The 22,430-nt window shown below is 35.3% G+C and overlaps 3 protein-coding genes across 4 annotated transcripts; all 3 read right to left on the reverse strand.

The window, feature by feature from the left end:
* Nucleotides 1-168: 168 nt before the first annotated feature.
* Nucleotides 169-8,227, reverse strand: LOC106168383 (lambda-crystallin). Its single transcript, XM_086998809.1, has 7 exons — nucleotides 8,099-8,227; nucleotides 7,116-7,204; nucleotides 6,465-6,610; nucleotides 5,913-6,074; nucleotides 4,986-5,180; nucleotides 1,594-1,699; nucleotides 169-1,054 (listed from the first exon to the last, which is right to left on the reverse strand). The coding sequence occupies exons 1-7, from the start codon at nucleotides 8,125-8,127 to the stop codon at nucleotides 840-842; spliced, it is 942 nt and encodes a 313-aa protein (XP_086854935.1). The 5' UTR covers nucleotides 8,128-8,227; the 3' UTR covers nucleotides 169-839.
* Nucleotides 8,228-11,744: 3,517 nt separating this feature from the next.
* Nucleotides 11,745-15,403, reverse strand: LOC106158902 (apolipoprotein D). The gene is made up of 5 exons (XM_013535414.2): nucleotides 14,990-15,403; nucleotides 14,264-14,394; nucleotides 13,895-13,974; nucleotides 12,836-13,057; nucleotides 11,745-12,426 (listed from the first exon to the last, which is right to left on the reverse strand). Exons 1-5 carry the CDS (start codon nucleotides 15,125-15,127, stop codon nucleotides 12,338-12,340), a joined length of 660 nt encoding a protein of 219 aa, XP_013390868.1. The 5' UTR covers nucleotides 15,128-15,403; the 3' UTR covers nucleotides 11,745-12,337.
* Nucleotides 15,404-20,245: 4,842 nt separating this feature from the next.
* On the reverse strand, nucleotides 20,246-22,403 carry LOC106165793 (uncharacterized). Of its 2 annotated transcripts, none has more exons than XM_013544185.2 (4): nucleotides 22,148-22,403; nucleotides 21,717-21,898; nucleotides 20,944-21,412; nucleotides 20,246-20,578 (listed from the first exon to the last, which is right to left on the reverse strand). In XM_013544185.2, the coding sequence occupies exons 1-4, from the start codon at nucleotides 22,253-22,255 to the stop codon at nucleotides 20,495-20,497; spliced, it is 843 nt and encodes a 280-aa protein (XP_013399639.1). In that variant the 5' UTR covers nucleotides 22,256-22,403; the 3' UTR covers nucleotides 20,246-20,494. The 2 variants fall into 2 exon arrangements, with proteins under 2 accessions (XP_013399639.1, XP_013399711.1); XM_013544257.2 differs by having other exon boundaries at nucleotides 20,944-21,409; nucleotides 22,148-22,317.
* Between the last annotated feature and the right edge of the window lie 27 nt (nucleotides 22,404-22,430).

The raw sequence follows: 22,430 nt of genomic DNA on the forward strand, positions 1-22,430 counted from the left end.
CAGTTCTTGCAAGTTTTGCAATAGAAATGTGATTTTTTTATGAGAACGATCCATGAAACGTAGACTAATTTGTTGTACTTTTTCTTTTTTTGAAAAACTGCAACATCTGAATTTGTGTGAGGCAGTCATTAAATTGAAAGTTGAAACTAAATGGAACAAAACCCAAAATCATTTTATAATGAAAAACTTATTATTATTAAAAGATATTATCTATCTGTATAAATAAAATTTCCATTTCTGATACTAATGTGAAACCAGCAACCCACCCAAGTGGCACTGACACTCATAAAACTTTTAATCATCAGTCAATTTTGAAATTAAAGGCACATTTTGTAATAAAAAAATTTAACAGCTAACACCTATTATTTAAAAATGTAGATCCCATACGTAATGAATTTGATATGTGGGCATCTTCCCTGTACACGTAGGTAGATGCTGAAAATTGTGGGGGGAAAGGTCAAATATATCAATTTTAATCAGAAGAAGAAAAATTATTCAATTTTGATAATTGCTAAAATCATAGTCAAGATTTCATAAATGCCTTGTGACCTGAGACAGTAAGCTGGACAAAAATTGAGTGGGTTACAAAAGTACTTCGGAAAAAAATTAGTTGTCGGTCCAAGAAGGTGTGTTTATTTCATTCTATCAAGATGTTATTTCAGTTGAAAATAGATTTTTTTTCCAAAGTTCAAATTTGCCTGCAATTTGAAGAATGAACTTAAAATATTTTCCACATTTTTCCTACAGTTATAGGTTGTAAGTCAGTGGCTATAGAATTTCAGCAGCATTTTTGCATGTATATATATATATATATATATATATATATATATATATATGCACTAATCTAACTCTTTCTTAAGCTTTGCAAGAGCCATAAGGCGCTGATCTCTCCACTGTCTGCGCTCTTGGAGTTTGTCCAGTGGAATTTTCTTGCAGAGTGCCTCCTGCACTTTTTCTGCTGTCTCACTTGAGGGGTCTATTGTAGGCGTGGGACCAAAGGACTGGACAACATTATAAATACCCTGCCCATACCTTTCACAGTAGTTCACCACACCTGCAATTAATACCTTTCAGATTATTCATTTACTTGAAAATAACCTACAAATAAAAATCATAAGATGAAAGTTAAATTGTTAGGAAAAGGACAGAATAGAGTGGAAAAGCAATTCATATTTTTGTTGTATCGCATAATTAATATGTAAATCACAAATAATACATCATATAGTTGTGAAAAGTTAAGTTCTGAGCTTTGCATACATCAACAAGGTCCGTAAATTCAAAAGAGAAACTTGTTTAAAAAAAGAAAGAAAACTTCAACTATCACACAAAGTGAAAATGTATCCATGATTACAATCTTATTTCTATTGCACCAATGCTTGGGCAGCAAAAGGTCTTTGCCTTCCATATTTTAATTGGTTGCAAACTTATAAGTGCTTAAAGGCCCGGGGTTATTTACTTGATCATTGTATCATAAAATGGTTGGACAAGAGGGGAAAACAGTCTAAAATGTGTGTATAGGGGGGGGGGGGGGGGGGGGCATGTGCAACAATCCTGGGGTTGTCACTAGAATTTTATGTGAGAACTAATCCTTACCCTCTGCATTGAGATGAATGGTTTCCATTGGTCCCATGAAAGCATAGCGTGGTGCCAGTCCACATGTCATGACTGTATCTATATCTTCTACACTTAGTACACCATCCTGCAGGAAAGATGGATCATGAATTGTTTTTATGTACAGACACAGATGTGTCTGTACATATTGCCATCACCTGCGTCTGTCGTCGCCGATGGCGATGGCGATGGCGATGGCGATGCCGATGCCGATGCCGATGCCGGCGCCGTGCACTTTCCTTGTAAACACGATAAGTGGATGGCAGTTTTACTTTTTGGCTTCATATTTACAGAGCTGATGAATATTCATAAAACGCAGGTCAAGTTCGAAAATCAGCATGATCGGGCCATTATTGTAGAAGTTATGCTGTTTTTTCACTTTTCAGCATATTTTTCACTTTTCCTCAGATTCAATTCTTAGGCATGTTAACAGTCTCATTATTAAACTTATAAGATACGTAAAAGTTTTTGTTTGACATTTCCTGCATCTTTACAACATTGTTAGTTGATTTTGTAAAAATGATGGTAAACTTGTTATCGTGTATTGTGTAATAAAGTTTCAAAAATGGAAATAAACTCATATCATTGCAGTTTGTCAGATTCAATCATTCACTATGTTCAGAATCTCAGAATGGAAGAAATTGGACATTTAACACTGCTCTATTGATATTTTTCCCATCTCATCAATTTTCTTAGTTGATCATATAAAAATGGCAGTAAACTGTTAATTTTGTTTTATGTTAAAAATTTTTAAAAATGAAAAAAAAAAAACATTTCAGAACAGTGCTGTCTTGTTTACATTTTGGCATTTTCAAGTTGTGACTTTGAAGTTCCATGGGCCTGAAGACCTTTGCTAGTCACATTTTCTGAATATCCATGATACTAATATTTTATTATTAAAAATTGATGGTCATTATGCTGTTAAACATTATGTAATATTGCATCAAAATTTGAAAAAAAACCTATTTTGGGCACTGCTCCCATGATGACCATTTAAGAAAAACCATGTCACTTACTGTTCTCAAACAGTACAGTAAATATATATAGATGTGTCTGTACATATTGCCATCACCTGCGTCTGTCGTCTCCGTCATCGCCGTCGCCGGCGCCGTGCACTTTCATTGTAAACACGATAAGTGGAAGGCAGCTTTACTTTTTGGCTTTATATTTACAGAGCTGATGAATATTCATAAAATGCAGGTCAAGTTCGAAAATCAGCATGATCGGGTCATTATTGTAGAAGTTATGCTTAATTTTTCACTTTTCAGCATATATGCAACACTGTAAACACATTCCAAGGAAAACCGATTCGCCTGTTGTCATGAAACTCACAGGAGTAATCTATCTTACTACAACGCAGGTCAAGTTAGAAAATCGGCATGATCAGGCCACTATTTTAGTAGTTATGCTTTTTTTTTCACTTTTCAGCATATATGCAACACTGTAAACACAATATAAGAAAAACAGATAGGCCAATTGTCATTAAACTCACAGGAGTGGTCAATCCTTCTAAACACAGGTTGAGTTAAAAGATCAGCATAATCGGGCCATTATTTTAGAAGTTATGTTGTTTTTTCACATTTTCTCAGATTCAATTCTTAGGCATGTTAACAGTTTCATTATTTAATTAATAAGATATTAAAAGTGTTTGTTTGACATTTCCTGCATCTTTACAACATTGTTAGTTGATTTTGTAAAAATGATGGTTAATTTGTTATCGTGTATTGTGTAATAAAGTTTCAAAAATGGAAATAAACTCATATCATTGCAGTTTGTCAGATTCAATCATTCACTATGTTCAGAATCTCAGAATGGAGGAAATTGGACATTTAACACTGTTCTATTGATATTTTTCCCATCTCATCAATTTTTTTAGTTGATCATATAAAAATGGCAGTAAACTGTTAATTTTGTTTTATGTTAAAAATTGTTAAAAATGGAGAAAAAAAAACATTTCAGAACAGTGCTGTCTTGTTTACATTTTGGCATTTTCAAGTTGTGACTCTGAAGTTCCATGGGCCTGAAGACCTTTGCTAGTCACATTTTATTATTAAAAATTGATGGTCATTATGCTGTTAAACATTATGTAATATTGCATCAAAATTTGAAAAAAACCTATTTTGGGCACTGCTCCCATGATGACCATTTAAGAAAAACCATGTCACTTACTGTTCTCAAACTTACAGGAAAGAAACATGGGACTAAAATATAGCTTCAGTAGGCAATGCAATCTGCCAGTTAAACATTTTTTTTGTGAAATTTTAATTTTTCACATATTGGCATATTCAAGGTGTGACTTTGAAGCTCCACAGGCTTGAAGACCCATGCTTGTCACATTTTCTGAAAATCCATGATACATATATTTTATTATTAAAAATTGATGGTCATTATGCTGGTAACCATTATGTAATATTACATCAGAATAGAAGAAAACACAATCTTGGGTGCTGCTGCCATGATGACCATTATGGGAAAACCATGTTACTTATGATTGCCAAACTTTCAAAATAGAAATACAGGACTAAAATGCAGCCCGAGTTGGAAAAGCAGTCTAATTGACATCTTTTTCTGGAAGTTTTACATTTTCAAAGGGTGAACTTGAACTCCCATGGGCCTGAAGCCTTATGTTTGTTACACATTTTACTTACATTGGTATTACCTGTTGAGCATAATTAGAATTTGATGTTGAATTTGCAGTTTAACATAATGTACTTTTGCATCAGAATTGACAGTAGCCTATTTTGTTATTTCCTGCTTTTTGTCTGTACATTTGACAGCTTTGCTGCCTTGTTTCTCTTTATACTTTGGTTCTGCTTAAGATTTTTAACAAGCTTTTCAACAACTAACATATCCACTGGCAGTTGATGCAATTGTATTTTCTAAATTATTCTTATGAAATGTAACTTTGAATCTTCTCCTACATGTAAATGATACATTTAATCTGACACAATGCATCAAGTTGACAAGAAGAGTCAGCATCAGAATATGAAGCTCTAAAAGTTCAAACTTAAATATGATTAAGTAATGGTATATACAGGGGCGTAACCAGACCTTTAAAAATTGTACGCACTTGTATTTCTTTACTAGGGGGAGGGGGGGGGGGCAGAACAATTGTGCCTTTACAATTGATACAGAGGATTTGTACATACAGGTGACTTTAATAAGCAGAGGATTTTTTTTTATATTCCGTGAAAAATACGCTAAATTTATATAAAATAATATCATGGTTGGCCAAAAAATTGTACGCACAGTGCATCCGTGCGTATGCCTAGTTATGCCCATGATATATATTACATGTACCATGAATATAATCAACATTTATTACACGTAAAAAGTAACAATTTAATGTCATAAACTAGGACTAGACTGATTACCTGAATAAGTCTCCAACATTCAGCAAGAATTGCATACTGCACCCTGTTTAAGGCAAACCCATCCACTTCTTTCTTCAATACGACAGGTGCCTGACCTAGCTTTGTCATCACCTCTTTAGTCTGTGTGACTAGCTCTGGCTTTGTGTATGGGGCTGGCACCAGTTCTACTAGTGGCACATAGAAAGGGGGGTTGATCTACATTAATAAAAATGATCAACATAGACATTTGCAGGGATGAGACCAGTCCTCACTGAAAAAGTAGGAATTACATGATTCACCCAATTTACACGATTCACAAGAATGACCCAAATGACCCTGAAAATATCAGAATTCAGACAAAAGTTGAAAAAGTCTCATCGGTGCATTTGACTGACATCAATTATTACAGGTCTACCTCATACTCTGTGCATAAGATTGTATGAAGAGTGAACCCATCTAAGAAAATATGCTTCCTTCCATGGCAATATTATCAATAGGTAAGGATGAAACAATGTACTGGTACACATATTTGATGCAGCTGTGAGATTATTTTAGTAGGTAATGTATATGTGTATGACCTATGGACCCCGATTATTTTAGGAACTGGAAAGGTACAGCATCTCATTCATTCTACATCCATATGAAGATCTGATGAGGCTTAAAACACTTATACTGAGTACCAATACACCTTTAAAAATAACCTAAGGCCCAATTCCCATAGACACCACCAGTCTACATAGACTCTCACTGACTGCAATCAGCTTAACTGAATGACACCTCCTGGCGTTAAGTAGAATACAGAAAAGCTGGTGATTATATGAGTACATTGGAACAAGAGGAAGCATGTCATTCAGTTATAGTGCTGATTGTACTTGGTGAAAGTCCCCACAGAGTTGGGCTGATCCAGGTAGACCTATGGTGTATGTGGGAATGGGGTCTTGAACTCACAGGGTGGGCAACCAAAACTTGGCTTTTGTGTTTTAAGTCTTCAGAAAAGAGGGAAGGTACTATACAGCTGGAGGAACTAGCCAGGACTGTCTTGTCAGACACAATGTCATCCAGTTGCTTGAATATCTTCCTCTTCAGTTCCAATACTTCTGGAATGCATTCCTGAAATACAAGGGGATAAATTTACCATGTGAAACTGATTAAAGTTTAGAATGAAAACCATAATATTATACAACTACAAATATTTCTGTGAGTTAATAAAATGGTGGTGTGATCTCTTTAGACTTGGGCTTTTTATGTGTGTCATACAGGTAATAAACAAGAGCTGAAACTGAAGAACAACTTTACAGGGATAAATCGACCAATGATGCTGGAAAAAATGAGATCCTCATTACAGATCATTGCAAAATTAAGTAAACTTCCCTCATAAAATATTTGGACAATGCAAAACTTAAAACAAAAAAAAACTCTGGCCTTGGCAGACTCCTTAATGCTAAGGTCTTACAGTATACATACTCATAGAGTTTACAATTAATGCAATGATATATGTACCTGTACATGTACAGCATCTTTGACACACTCTATTAGACTACTAGATCCTGTTATAAGAGAGAACTGTTCTTCTGCTGAAAGTGTCCCTCTCAACATACCACCATCCTCCAACTTCTTCAGCTGTACATGGATTCCTTCCAGTGCATCTGAAACATTATTGGAAGGTTTACTTTTTTACCAAGAGATCTCCAGAATATACATATGCAGGTATTTTTACTAAAATAAAATAGTGATTCGAGACAAAAAAAAAAATGAAATGCACCTTGAATTTCTCTTCTCTGTCATTTGCACTTTTCAAATATAAATTTCAAAATAACAGAACCAACAACAACAAAATAAAAAAATAATAATGTGATCAATCAAGTTTTCTGACAGCACTTATTTAGACTCCGCTCACATGAAAAATCTATTTTCTAAATATCTATTTTCTATTCACGGTATCTTGTGATGTGCTGGAGAATTAATTACAGCTTTGGAAGTAACTGGCTCGCGCTGCCAGTAATTACACCACAGGGTATTCAGGGCACAGACCGTGATCACAAGATACCGCAAATAGAAAATAGATTTTGCATGTGAACGGTCCCTTATTGACAGCATTTATAATAAAATGACAGATAAATAAAATTATTCCAACAAAAAACGTATATTTACCAGCTATCTGTTTTGGTTCTATGTCAAAAACTGATACACTGTAGCCCCCACTGGCAAACAGCATGGCCCACTGTCGCCCAATCAAGCCACTGAAAAATAGTAATATATAAATCGTATTTATATCATCTGTGCACATTGGTAGATAATGCAATTATTTTAATTTCCATCATTTTATTATTCTGGCTTTCAAATTTTTTTTCATTCAAAGCACATGGGTTTGAATAATGCACGCAAAAGTAATATATGTAAGTCTTCATGGAGAACAGAGAATTTGTCTTAAAACTACACACAATGAAAATATTTCAAAATGACATAAAAACCCTTAAAACAAAAAGCACAGGGAATGTTTGAATTATTGACAATAGCAGGGACTGTGCTTGGAAGCTACATTTGATTTTTTAAAGTCTGCTTGAACTTTTCTTTTATTTTGCTACACATGTGTGGTATTTCTAAGTCATTAAAATTTGTGTTATTAGTGCTAATTGTTGGGTGGCAAAAAGAATTGTGTGCAAGTAGCCTAGATTTTTCTACTGGTAAATAGTTACAAGCTAAAAACACACATAAGAGAAGCGGCTGACATATGAGTTTGACCTTTGAACTTTCACCAACACCCCTATTACGACACATACACAACATTAACACCTGTGTGTATACCACAGTATAGCCATGACCCAGTCCTATATTACATGTGTAAGCCACTTAATTGTTGAACAGTACATGCATGCCATGGCGGCTTACCGCGCTCTTCCATCATTTCTGTTCACATTTGTCTGTTTTGCAAGACAGTGAATGTAAAATATGAATAGGAGTATGATAATTTGGAATATCAGACTAGACTAGTATGTAAATCTGCAAACGTATACTACATGTACCAGTATGCTACTGTTTGCGAACGATGGAGTGACCTAAAATGTACTTGTAAGAGACTTAGTGTTGCGTTTAGTTGGTCATCATGTAGACCTGCAATAAACTGAAGTTACTACCTTCCCACGACCGCTACTTTGTCACGCATTTTTAGTCTTGAGGTCTGAGAGGCGTTTCGTTGAAGTGTACTGCTAGAGCAAGGTTCAAGTATTGTTGTGTGCAATGTGTTGAACCACAACCGGGCACACCTAATGCAATCATCTTTAAATAAAAAAGGTCTTAACGTCAGATTTCAAGTACAATTTTCAAGATCGCGAGCACCTTTACTGCTTACATGTCTTGTCAAAACGTAAATAAAAATTGACAAAATGAAAACTATCTACCAAAATTATATTAACAAAGCGCCTCAATTTAACTTTAATTGTTTCTCTTGTGTTTTTTATACGTAATATTACTACCCTCTACCAGGGCAACATATTGATTTTTCACTAGATATTCACTGATATGTCACTGGCTTATTTATTGCACGTTCTCGCGCTAGAGTAAAGTGCACATAATAATTATTAATCTGCGGCCCTGGTAGAGGGCAATATAATACCCAAATGCTTTGAACAGTGACAGAGATCTCTGGAAACTCATACTTATTCATTCTCAATATTAAGGTCCATTAAGCATTTTTATTATTATCTTATTAAAAGCGAGCGAGCAGAAGAAATTTTGTACAAGTGGAACTTAACGAATATCAGTCAAACACCTTAAAAATAAAAATAGATCTTTGTTACTCAATTCTCCAATCGATCTAGTTCATTTTTACTAAAGCAGAAAATATACAACTTGTCGGGAAGCGAGTATGGTGTCTAACTCTAACGTCCCAGAAAATGTCTCGAATGTTTATTTCAAATAACTCAATAGCTTGCGGCTTGCTTCTTGGTGTCGCCGGATTTTTAAAAAATTGCAAAACTTCCTATGCGTCTTTTGGCGCACGTCATTATATTTTAGTTGTTTGATTAATTTTTTTAATTTTATTCATTTATTATTATTATTATTATTATTATTATTATTATTATTATTCTTTCTTATTCTTTAGCCATAAATAAAATCCTCAATTTAGTTTCATCCATACTATATGTAGCAAGATAATATGGTGACAAGACACAGTCAAAAGTTATGGACGAAACACAGCTAAACTGCATTCTCATATACAAAGTAATTTGCAAAACCTTCGTTACCAGGCTTTGCGAAAAAATTTACTGAGGTTGAGGAAAAATGTGACAGTACAATAAACTTGCATCTCGTAATACCTCTTAACACATTTTAATACCCCTTAACACATTTTAATTTCTTCTTTTTTTTTTTAGTATCAATAACGTGCGAATGTTATCCAAAAGGGTTGTTATTTTTAAAACTTTCGTTACCAAAATAGGCTAAACCTTTGCTATTACTAGCAAGGCACAAATTTAAAAAAGTTTTCAGTGATTTATTTTAAAAAGGCAGATGTATTCACTTTCTGTCACCAGGGATTTAGGATAAGTAGAATTTGCGATTATATCTTTAACTTCATTTTTCACTTTTCTGTTTTCTTCAAATGGACCTATATATATTGAGAATGAGTGACTGCAGTTGTCTAAACAACGTGTGTGGCAGCCAGGTGAACTGGTATAAATTTCAAGACAAAAAAGTGCCATCGTTCCAAAGAATGGCATAAATAGGAGTGATAGAAAACTCAAATGTCGTGTGAAGTTGATCAATCAACCTACCACTATCACAGTATAAAATTGAGGAAGTTCCAACAGCAACTGAACACAGCGTAGGCAAGGAATTTTTCTAAGTGAAATAACTGACTTGGTAATGAGTATGTTTATTCCTTCAATATGGTGAATATTAGACTACATAAAAGCAAGGGATTACAAGTGCCCGACAAAGAATGCGCGATAGCTGGCTATCCGAGCGAGAGGATTTACTTAGCCAACTGCTGAGAAATATACATAAAATATCTGCATTACCGCCACGAGACTTATTAAGACGGTTTACAAAAACTTCTTAATTAGCAAACTCCCAGCACGGGGACACTCAGTTCATTCAAAGGTGTGAAAATGTTCCAGCGGGTCATTAAATGAATGATCATAGGCCCAGGTGTTTGACTATCGATTTAGTCGCGGGGATTCCAGTCAGAAGCAAAGAAAAGTGGCAGCTATGTCCTCTTGTAATTGTACAATGTATGAAGCACTTACATCTCTAAATCCTTTCACCACCGTCACATTACAAGTGCATGCTGAAAACACATTCTGTCCGTGAAAGAGACTTCAGTCTAGGCCTACTGGCAGAGTTTTTACAGTAGTGAACGTCTCTAATACCTGAATATAAGAGTCCATCACTGAATTTCGGCGTTGTTGCTTTTAAAGTCCGTTCACCGACCGTGACTCCATTTCAATTTCAGAGTTCTCTAGGACCGTGGTATGATCCAGGCGGTCGCCTGCGGTTGGTATCATACCTGAAATGTGCGAGTGTTTTAGAACGTCAGAGACCTTTTCCATATTCGCCTTCAACATCAGAATGTAATTTTTCGCAAGCAAAATTGTTGCTATTTTCGAAAGTTTCCGGACTGACGGGCCATTAGCATAGGGCAGAACGTCCCTCAGTCCATCCAAGGCAGCGTTTAAATCATGCATGCGTTTTCTTTCTCGGCTGTTGATTTTTAGTCTTATGTCTTGCATCTGGGATCTACTCAAACAGCGCTGTGTGTCCGTTTTTCTTGTTTTTCGTATGAGTTCATTTTGCGATTTATGCGCTGGAAACAACTTGGCACCTTCGATACGTTTTTTGAATTCACAGACTGATGAAAAGGAGGATGCCTTGGACTCGGGTAGATTTGTAGAAGTCTCCATTGCTTGATTATCCATGGTTCGTTCATATATGGTATGTCTTTCAAGAAGCACGCGTCCAGACCAAGGAGTTCCAACAGACGACGATCAGTCCTACGCTAGTCCTTATTTGGTAGTTAAATAGGTTTTCAGGGCTGACCACCTATTTATATAGTTACATCTCCCACCGGCACTGCAGGGGTTGTAGCTGGTACGCGCACAATGAACAGACGCACCTGTCTAGTTTACCAATTATTGATTTGACCATCGCACAATGTGATTGCGAACGTTTTGATAAGTGCACAACACTGCAATTTTTATCATATTCTACAAATGCATTGGTTACTTTAATCACAATCTTGATATTAACTTCTATTCAAATATTTTCTCTCAAATTTCATACGTATATGTTATTATTAAATGATATTCAAAATGTAATAGTTTGAATGGATTTCAGATTGATTATGAATTGATTATTTACGTAAAGTCAAATGCTTCTCAGTATACCCCCATAATAATTCGAAAAAATATCTATTTAGGAAAAGTGTGTGCCAACGTAGAAAACAACACACTAATGATAATAAAAGGTGACAATGATAGAACGGAATGCCTCATTTCGCGTTTTTTTTCCTACATTTTGTGGTCTCCTGTTCTCCGTTGTCGTGCATAAGGCAGCCCTCCAGGCCTACCCACCACCAGGGCCACAGGAAGAATGGATTTTTTTCACTAGCTGTGTACATCCTTATATCAGGTGAACAAGCTAATATAAATGTCTTCCAGAGAAATGTGGTATCCTGTTAATTTATCGCCCCCACTCTCCTCCAACTGGTGAAATGACCATTTACAAAAACAATCTTACGTTTTAAAGAATTTTCAGTTTCCTCACATGAGTCTCAAGCTCATACACACAACAACTTGCTTTTTATTTCCAAAAACATTTTTGCGACGAGTCGGAATTTGTACAGAGTTCAAAAGTTGGAAAGTGAAAAATTATCTACTTCAATAAGACTCGTCGGTTATGTCAGTGCTGTGTATGACAGCTATATATATATATAACAAGTAGCTGATTATAAACCTTAAATGTCGATTTTGCGAAAAAAAGGTAAAAATATTTAAAGTACCTAGTATTAACAATATTATATGAAAGAAATCTTTTGATATTATCGAGGATAACGCTGATACGAAAAAAAGCCAAAATGATTATAACTGATTAGCAATTTGAAAATTTAAAAGAAAACAGGCGTCTTCATGACGTAAAGCACTCTACGTTTGAGAACTTAACTTGTATTTATATCTAATATTATTCCCACCGAACGCCATAAAAACAAATTTCTCCTAAGATATATATTTCGTAACTAAATCCTATAAATCTTGGACACTTGATACACGTTCCATGCACCCAGAGCTAAATATACTGGTATTTAGCACCACATATGAACTATGATTACGTCATCGTGACAATAACAGATTTACAATCTAGCAAAAATGTCCAAGTGATTAGAACAGTCGAGTCAGAATAAGAAAAAACATTAATGCAGCCAAACTAGCAGCTGGCAGAGTTCCTTTGCTAGTTTTGACATCACAACCTGAAATAAAGAACGTGTACAAATTACAAACAAAGAACTAACGTTAAGAGATGCTTTTTGGATCATTTTATTCAGCACTATGTATATAATATATTGTGTACAGTTAAATATAATTTAAAAGTTTTTAGAAACATGGAAAATATGACCGCACACCAGTGCTAGGGAACATATGGATTTATCTGCTTCAGCAATCAACAGATCCAGTTAATATTTTTACACCATCATTATACTGAATCGCTTTTTCATTTGATGGAAGTTTGAAACTTTATGTTTAACGTTATGGCTGTAGTAAACACGAAGAACATTTATTGATGTAATTCATTTATACGTTTTATGCTTAGATCCAAGAGACACATACGTCATACTGACACTTAAATAAAAATTATGTTTATTCCTGGTCTGAACTTACTTTTGTCTTGCGGTGTATCAACATGTTCTGCGAGAGAGATACAGAGCACACTTTGCATAACCCCATCCAACATGGTAAGAGTTTCCTGCGGGAGACTGGTTGTCCTTGAACATACTTTAGAATCGTGTGCCATACAGGTCATATTTGGAAAAAATTCTGCACATGTATACACCAGAGCGTAAGATGTGTAGTCCGTCTTGATTACCCATTGATGTCTGGTGCCTGAGAATAAAACTTTATAGTTATATAACAACGTAAAAAAAATAATAAAAAATAAATAAATAAATAAAAATTTAAAAAAATACCACATGTGACAGAATAACGATGAGACCAAGTGACCTATGGTGGAGATGCGGGGAATTTTTCATCCCTCGCTCGCCTTGTTACCTAGTTTGCAAGGGGAGTTATGGAAGTTCCCACGACGAGCGCGTTTGAGTGTAAGAGCCAAAATGCTTGTGTCAAACTTAAAAACATTTTCTTGAACGCATTCTGAACAGATGTTCCCCGGACTAATTGATCCGCATACTAAATATGGCCGACCCTACTTGAAAAGCGAAGCCATTAATTTTCTGGTGGTCTCCCCATCGCCGTCGCTGCTGGGGCCTTGCAAATAAACTTCGAAGCCGAGATTTAATCCGTTTAATGGCGCGTGTGGAGGCGGGGAGACCATCAGGAAATTATCGGCATCGCTTTTTAAGTGGGATCGGCCATATTTAGTCAGCGGATCAAGTAGTCCGTGGATCATCTGTTCTGAATGCGCTCTTTGTTTTAACTTACACAGCAGGTTTTAGACTGTGAGGTACCGTTTAGAAATTACATACACGTGTATTTAGATGTGCAGAGCGCCAGTAGGCCCAACGCGGGGGTGCGCACAATAAATATATATATATATATCCTGTGCATGGAAAAAGTGGTCTAATGGAATAATACTCTAATGTGTTTATTAAAAAATACTATTAAAGGTAAGTTGTTTTAGTCTAATTATGGTTAGTCGGACTCCTTGGTAATGTTATAAATGTCATGCCTCAGAATATTCTGCATCAAATATAAAGAATTCACCTTCCATGAGCTTTCCTGGAGTGTCACTTGTATACAGCGTATTCTTTATTACTAAACAGGTTTTGTTTGCAGGAGTTTCTCTGGAATCAGATAGTAAAATGTATAGATTGTGACAAATTGTCTAATATGTTCATTAATCACCTTATTTGAACTACATGTAGGCCTACCAATATCGGCTTTTTGTCTGCAATCCTGTGCTTTTAAATGGTCCTTAATACTTCACTTGGGTTTATCATGGTTTATTTTTTACATAATTTAACTAATAACAAAAGTAAGTCTATTCAAGCCATTCGGATTTTTGGTTGATAGAAAATGACGCGACACTAAAATAATCTTAGTTATCTAAATGTATATGATCTGTTTATTAACCTTGCTCGGATGGTCACGGTGAAGTTACCGGTGTTGGACATTTCATATGTTGTCTGGTAATCTGACCAAATGTCGGACGGAGCATGTGTAAAAGGTGGAAACCATTTGACTTCGTACCACTTTCCAAGATACTGAAGAAGAAAAAGGGGCAAAGTATAAGTGATAGGTTTCTTCCAAGCCTATTTCCAGATATAAAAGTGAAATACACGACGGGTCTGGTATGACAAATCCCGATTGATTGAATTGTCCAGTGTTTAAATTTTTTTTTTGTTTCAAAAATTAAAAAGTGGACTTGAAATGGAAGAACGTATTATAGGATATACATAGTGATTTTTTAAAATCCTTATAAAATTGCTCAATTTTGATGTTTACTTTGGGAAGTATTGTGTTAATGTAAGGCTGTATTCCCAGAGCTTTTAGATCGATCTATCCCCGCTGGGAGTCTCACTAGATTACTGTCAGATAATCCGGCTTAAATGTCCGTTCCGCCTACTACAAGCTGTAAGGGGGTAATTTCGTGTCCGCTCGGCTGACAGCTATTTAGCGTGAACCCCCAGGGAGTTAGGTCGATCTAAAGTAGATCGATCTAATCTCTGGAAATGGGGTCTAAGACCTTTTTGTTGGTAGTCTTTGTGAAACTCCAGCTGTCAGGGGACATCTGGGCGTGTAAGAATATAACATATCTAAAGACTGATATCGATTCGAACTGTAAACTTTGATTCTTACCTGGTTAATATCAAAGTTCTCTTGCGTCAAAATGGTTGTAACATTACAGACATTGGTGTCATTATGTCCACTTGCCTTAACGAAGGCAAGAAGAACCACCATCATGCAAACAGAAAACATATTGGTCGGCTGAGACATGATGGGCGGTTTCTCAGAACAGAGCGATACTGTGCAATGCCCGTATGCAATAGTTGAGTTGGACTACTACTAACGGTGCCTGGAAGCTTGTGGTACACAAGGGTAGCGATGATTAAGCCCCAACGTTTACAGGTTATCTTCTTTTTCATACACAGTGGCAGTAATAATGAAGTTTGAAATGCATCGCGTCCTCACGTCTATTATGGTCTAATGACGCTGGGTTATTCAGGTAAGGTAAAAATGAGGGAAAACAGTACGTATTTCAACGCTACAAGGCCCTTTGCAGCCCTGGGAACTTCATTATCAGGTGTACAGTGCGGAACAGTGAATTCCTATTTTGTTTCCAACAAGACTGAATAACAAAAAGGACAGCGGTAGTCGATAGTCGCCTTTTATTTGGATTCTGAAGTTTCATTTCACTTGTTACAATCAAATGAAGAAAGCAATGTTGGCCCAAATTTAAATATGTCACCTGTACATTTTTAAAGACTTTCTTTCAGCACTGCAGCGGGCTTTTTGTAAAGATTTTATTAATAAAAATAACAAACTGCTCTGTCTTGTTTTCATTTTATATCTAAAACTGTGCACCAATTCTTTTGTGTGCCTGTCTTTGTGTATTTATTTATTGATCGGACTTCTGCATTTTAACTAAAATATTATTACATTAGAAAAAGTCTAATATTTGATTTGACAACTGAAATTACAGCTAAAATTAGTTATTTCTGTTTCTTTCAAGTTACTCTTTCATTGGAGTAAGACCCTTGAATGTATTGTAACGAATTGCGACTCTTTTTAATATCCCAGATTTACATACGTGTTGTCGTACATAAAGGGGTCTGATGATCACATCCAACTCCAATTTAACATCAAAGAAGAAGAAAATGAAAGCTATGGATTTAAGGGCCCTTTTCCAATGAAACTATGGTTCTACCTGGATTTATTCAACTCAGCTGGCACTCTCGCTGAATGCAATCAAATTAAAGTCTCCGCTTGTTTCCAATGTACTTGTATAAGCACCACCTTTTCGCAAAGCAAAGAGGCATGTAAATCTGTTAATCTGATTGCATTCAGCAAGAGTCCCTGTGGATTTGGATCAATCTACATATAGAACAATAATTTCAGTAATACATAATAACCAAAATAAGTAAAGATTACTTGTCTTGAAACCGTTTGTTGAAATTGTTTATATGATAGATATATATACGTAACCAAATAACGTGAAGGTAGTGTTTTCTGATTTCATTGTTTGTTCTCTGTTGTCGCGACTCTGTGGTTGCACTGTATATGTGGATTCATGTTGATTCACCGTATAGATCTTGATAAAAATAGAAGTATATATATTGATGCACCTTGAAAGACCTACAGTATAGTTGATAAATACAATCCAACTATAATGTAGATCTTTCAAGGTGCATCAATATATATACTGTATATGTGCGCACGCTTGTTATTACGTCGCTCATTCTTCTTTGTTACGTTAATATGTATCAGTAACGTATGTATCATATTTACGTAACAAAGAAGAATGAGCGACGTTAAAACATGAGTGCGCACATATACAACATCGTACGCACCCACAGAGTCGTGACAAAGGACAACAAAAAATGAAATCAAAAAACACCTTCACGTCATTTGGTAACGTATATATCGGTAACGTATCTATCATATAAACAATTTCAACAAACGGTTTCAAGACAAGTAATCTATTTAGTATAGCGTTAGAAAAAGGCGTTTGCTCACAGAACGGACAACAAACAATAAAAATAAAAGTATTAAGATAAATATTTATTTATTCTATTTCCATTGGTTGTCTTTCGTTTTGTGGGCCAACACGTCTTAATGATACGTTAAAATAAAAGAAAACGAGACAAATAAGATTTCTTGCCTTCAACTATCTGTGAAAATTGTTCATATGATACACACGTTACCGATACATGTGACCAAATTATATGAAGGTGTTGTTTTCTGATTCCACTGATTGTTCTCTGTTGTCACGACTTGTGAGTGCGTGCGACGTTGTATATGTGCGCACGCTTGTTTTTATGTCGCTCATTCTTCTTTGCTACGTAAATATGATACATACGTTACCGATACATACGTTACCATACCGTATGTATCGGTAACGTATGCATCATGTTAAAGTAACAAGGAAGAATGAGCGACGTAATAACAAGCGTGCGCACATATACAATGCAATCACAGTCGCGACAACAGAGAACAAACAATGAAATAATAAAACAAGGCAGCAAAGCTGTCAAATGTACAGACAAAAAGCAGGAAATAACTATGCACAAAATAGGCTAATGTCAATTCTGATGCAAAAGTACATTATGTTAAACTGCAAATTTAACATCAAATTTTAATTATGCTCAACAGGTAATACCAATGTAAGTAAAATGTGTAACAAGCATAAGGCTTCAGGCCCATGGGAGTTCAAGTTCACACTTTGAACATGTATAACTTCCAGAAAAAGAAGCCAATTAGACTGCTTTTCCAACTCAGGCTGCATGCCGATTTCGAACTTGACTTGCGTTTTAGTAAGATCAATTACTCCTGTGAGTTTCATGACAACAAGCCTATCGGTTTTTCTTGAAATGTGTTTACAGTGTTGCATATATGCTGAAAAGTGAAAAAAAAAGCATAACTTCTACAATAAAGGCCCGATCATGCTGATTTTTGAACTTGACCTGTGTTTTATGAATATTCATCAGCTCTGTAAATATAAAGCCCAAAAGTAAAACTGCCTTCCACTTATCGTGCTTACAATGAAAGTGCACGGCGACGGCGATGACGGCGACGACAGACACAGGTGATGTCAATATGTACAGACACATCTATATATATTTACTGTACTGTTTAAGAACAGTAATTGACATGGTTTTTCTTAAATGGTCATCATGGGAACAGTGCCCAAAATAGGTTTTTTTCAAATTTTGATGCAATATTACATAATGTTTAACAGCATAATGACCATCAATTTTTAATAATAAAATATTAGTATCATGGATGTTCAGAAAATGTGACTAGCAAAGGTCTTCAGGCCCATGGAACTTCAAAGTCACAACTTGAAAATGCCAAAATGTAAACAAGACAGCACTGTTCTGAAATGTTTTTTTTTTTTCCATTTTTAACAATTTTTAACATAAAACAAAATTAACAGTTTACTGCCATTTTTATATGATCAACTAAGAAAATTGATGAGATGGGGAAAAATATCAACAGAGCAGTGTTAAATGTCCAATTTCTTCCATTCTGAGATTCTGAACATAGTGAATGATTGAATCTGACAAACTGCAATGATGAGTTTTTTTCTAGTTTTGAAACTTTATTACACAATACATGATAACAAGTTTACCATCTTTTTTACAAAATCAACTAACAATGTTGTAAAGATGCAGGAAATGTCAAACAAACACTTTTATGTATCTTATTAGTTTAATAATGAGACTGTTAACATGCCTAAGAATTGAATCTGAGGAAATGTGAAAAATATGCTGAAAAGTGAAAAAACAGCATAACTTCTACAATAATGGCCCGATCATACTGATTTTCGAACTTGACCTGCGTTTTATGAATATTCATCAGCTCTGTAAATATAAAGCCAAAAAGTAAAACTGCCCTCCACTTATCGTGTTTACAAGGAAAGTGCACGGCGCCGGCATCGGCATCGGCATCGGCATCGCCATCGGCGACGACAGACGCAGGTGATGGCAATATGTACAGACACATCTGTGTCTGTACATAAAAAGAAAACAATACCGTCACGTTATTTTGTCACGTATGTATCGGTAACGCATATGAAAAATTTTCACAGTTAGTTGAAGGCAAAAAAAATTTTGTCTCGTTTTCTTTTCTTTTAATGTAATTTAATTTTAAGACACAAGTGTTGGCCCACAAAACGAAAGACAACCAATGAAAATAGAATAAATAAATATTTACGCGCTGCATGGTAATGGCCCTGTCACACCTTGACGATTTAGCCAGTGAACGCCAACGTATGAAAAATTTGGCCAATACGTTGGTGTACGTCGAATAATTTATAGGTAAATTTTGTACATGTATAAATTAAGAGCACACTGAAGCACGCCGACATACGTCGTAGTACGTCCAGGTGTCCAAAAATTTTGTGCATGCACAATACTTTTCGTCGTATGTCAACGTATGATTCATACGTCCCGCATACGCGGGCAAGAAGTTATGCGATCGTTGTTACCATGAAGCGTGTAAATTATCAGAGAATACAATAAAGTAGGGTACAACATGCTCTTACCAGTCCCATCAATGCATTTGAAAAATGTTTAGTGGTGTTTTTTGCTGAAGGTAACAGTTGCTGTTTTGTATCTATATTTAAATGACAGTAAACCCAAATGTCAGCAATATCACCAACAAAAATAGCATGGGGGAAAATGGCTCACCAAATATCAAAACAACAAATCAAGAATACTTTTGTATCATATGAAACAAAGGACAAATTACCCAAGGCCCCTGTGTTCATTCATATCCGGCAAACCTACACAGAAGTGATAGAAGCAATCGCCCCTTTAATCTGCCATCCCTGCTGTGGTAGAAAACTGGGTGGACAGAAGCATTGAGTGCACAACCTCAAGTAAATGACAGATACTTTCATTGCCCCTGGGAGGTACCCTCATTTACATTGAAATACTAAAGAACAGTAAATTTATTTTTAGTGACTAAACTACCCAAATTAACCGAGTTGATTTAAACACCGTATTAAATTCCTAAATTTCAGAAAGTTTTACTTAACAACCCCATTACAGTTACAGTTATATAAAAAGCCTTTTAATACTTTTTTGCATCCATTACATTGTTATTATCGCCAAATATCAACAACACTTGCTAAATAAACATGACAAACTGCAAACTTTTAATTTAGGAACACAGAAAGTGGCCTAATCTGACTGAAAAAAGTGCACTGACTGAAAAAAAAAGTAATAATTTAAGTTAAATTCAGGTGACAGAAATCTTCAAAGTAAATTTGGAAGTAAACATCCTTACTGTCCTGGAGACTGGAAGCAAAGTTGTGTGTGGCCATAATCACGAGCACAGAGCTGCAAACATAGTATCTGAGGTATCCACAAAATCTCTTGCTCTCCCAGCTGGTTGTAGAATGTTTTATTCATATCTGTTATACAAAATTGAATAAACCCCCTACAGGTCATCAAAATATGTCTCTGAAGTAGAATATTTGTAGGTAAAATTTATATTTCTCCAAAAACAACTGACATTGTAATCACAAAGGCATGACAAGGTCAGTATATTCTTGTCATAACTGGTATGATACAAGTATCTAAATTTGCACCGATAGATCAGTTACAAATTAAATAATTCACATGCTAAAAATATGGTCTATGGCCAAGATATCGTAATTTTCTTAAATTTGGATTTAATAGTTTCTTCTTTTTGACCACTGCTTGCATTGTTGACAGTCACCTGAAATGAGAAATCAAATTGCAAGCGAACAAATGATATTTTGAGCAGACATAAAATGTAACTTTAAAACAAGTGCCTTTGTAGTTGGCAAAAAGATTTGATCATTCCTTCATGTCTGTAGACATAGCAAAATCAGTTACTACCATGTAAATATTTGAAATGTTAAACAGATTGAAACCAAATTAACTATTAACACCCTACACGGCAGTAATTTTGTGGTTTAAAATAATTACAACACAAATCGAATAAAAACATGAGAGAGAAAAAGACTAGGAGAAAGGGTAAATATAAGATAAAGCTGGTGTCTTGGATACACTGAAATCTTTTAAGAATTAAATTTAAAGTATTAAAATGCAAGTACACACCTCTTCACTATCAAATGTTTTGTCTCTCTTGGATTGTTGACACTTATCATGTCTCACAGACTTTTCTTTATGAACCATGGGTGTACAGTCCAGACTAGTACTCTTGAGTCTTTCTTTTTCCACAAGTTTTATACTGTTGTCATTGCTTTCACTGGTAGTCCTCCTAATTTTTACTTTTTTTACAGTGTGACCTCCATCTGAATCATTAACTTTCAATGTTTCTAGCACAGTACTTGTTTTGTGGACTTCTTTATTAACTTCATCTGTGTTCACTGTGGCTTTCTGTTCATGTTTCTTCCTATCAATAGTCTTGATATGAATATTGCTTAATTCACTTGATGTATGTTTATTCAATTTAATTGTTTTCTTGTCTGTGCTGATTAATGATGGAGGCGGTTTGAGGCGTGTCTCTGTAGATTTTGTCAGTGTGGAAGCCATTGTAGTATGTGATGATTCTTCAGTTAATCTGCTACAAATAACAACAACATATGATAACACATAGATATACTGATTACATATGCCTCTACACTGATAAGATAATTTACAAGTTACTAGATATTACAACCTGATATCTGATTTCATGCAGTGCAGGGGTTTAATATGAATAAATGCTCATCAATTGCATCAGGTAAATCAGTTCTCCAATATAATATATTAAGATAAGATTTGATTATTCTTTTATCAAAAATTTTGAAAAATTATCTCAGGTCCTGTGAAAATACTATATATTAGCTTTCCTTCAGACAATAACAATGATGTTATCATAATGATACCTCTTTTTGGCATCTACTGCACCAACTGGGGTAGTTAACTTTCTCTTTAGCTGCTGCTTTTTAACCATCAACTTCCCCCTCCTGTTCGGTCTGTATCTTCTCTGTGGAAGGGGAATCACATGCTTATAATACATGTCGACAAGAGTAACTTTATCTTCAAACTGATTCAGCTGCAGCCCTCTCTGTAAATAATGAAAATGGGCATATATCCACAATGTAAGGCATAACACGAAATGTATGCATTAGCACTCCTTTGTTTTCAGGTACCTGTTTTATTTGCTAACTCATGAGGATATAGCCATGCACAATGTACATGTAAAATAGCAAGCGAAACGGTTGCGTGTAGACAGCAGGAGACAAACTCTGACCCACAAGTACATTCCAGGCATGTGTGCATCTATGAATATAAGACATGCAAAGCAATAACTCACTTGTGTCAAAATGTGCATGAGCATCTCTCGAGAAAAGATTTCAGGATGTAAATAGTCCAGTTGTGGAGATTCTACATCGTCAGCTGCCATGCTGTTGCTATTCCGCATTAAATTGTTTTCGTTCAAACTATTGGATGTAATTCTGCTTTTTTTTTATATTAGTATCTTCGCGGATATATTGGAATAATAGGAATGTATTTTAAAAAGTGCAATTAATTATCCTCTGCTTTTATAAAATTTGTGAAGATGAATTCATAGCACAAATAAACCAACGCCTGATGTT

The sequence above is a fragment of the Lingula anatina genome, chromosome 1, assembly GCF_051362555.1.
Source record: "Lingula anatina isolate TDL-2025a chromosome 1, LinAna3.0, whole genome shotgun sequence".
NCBI lineage: Eukaryota > Metazoa > Brachiopoda > Lingulata > Lingulida > Lingulidae > Lingula > Lingula anatina.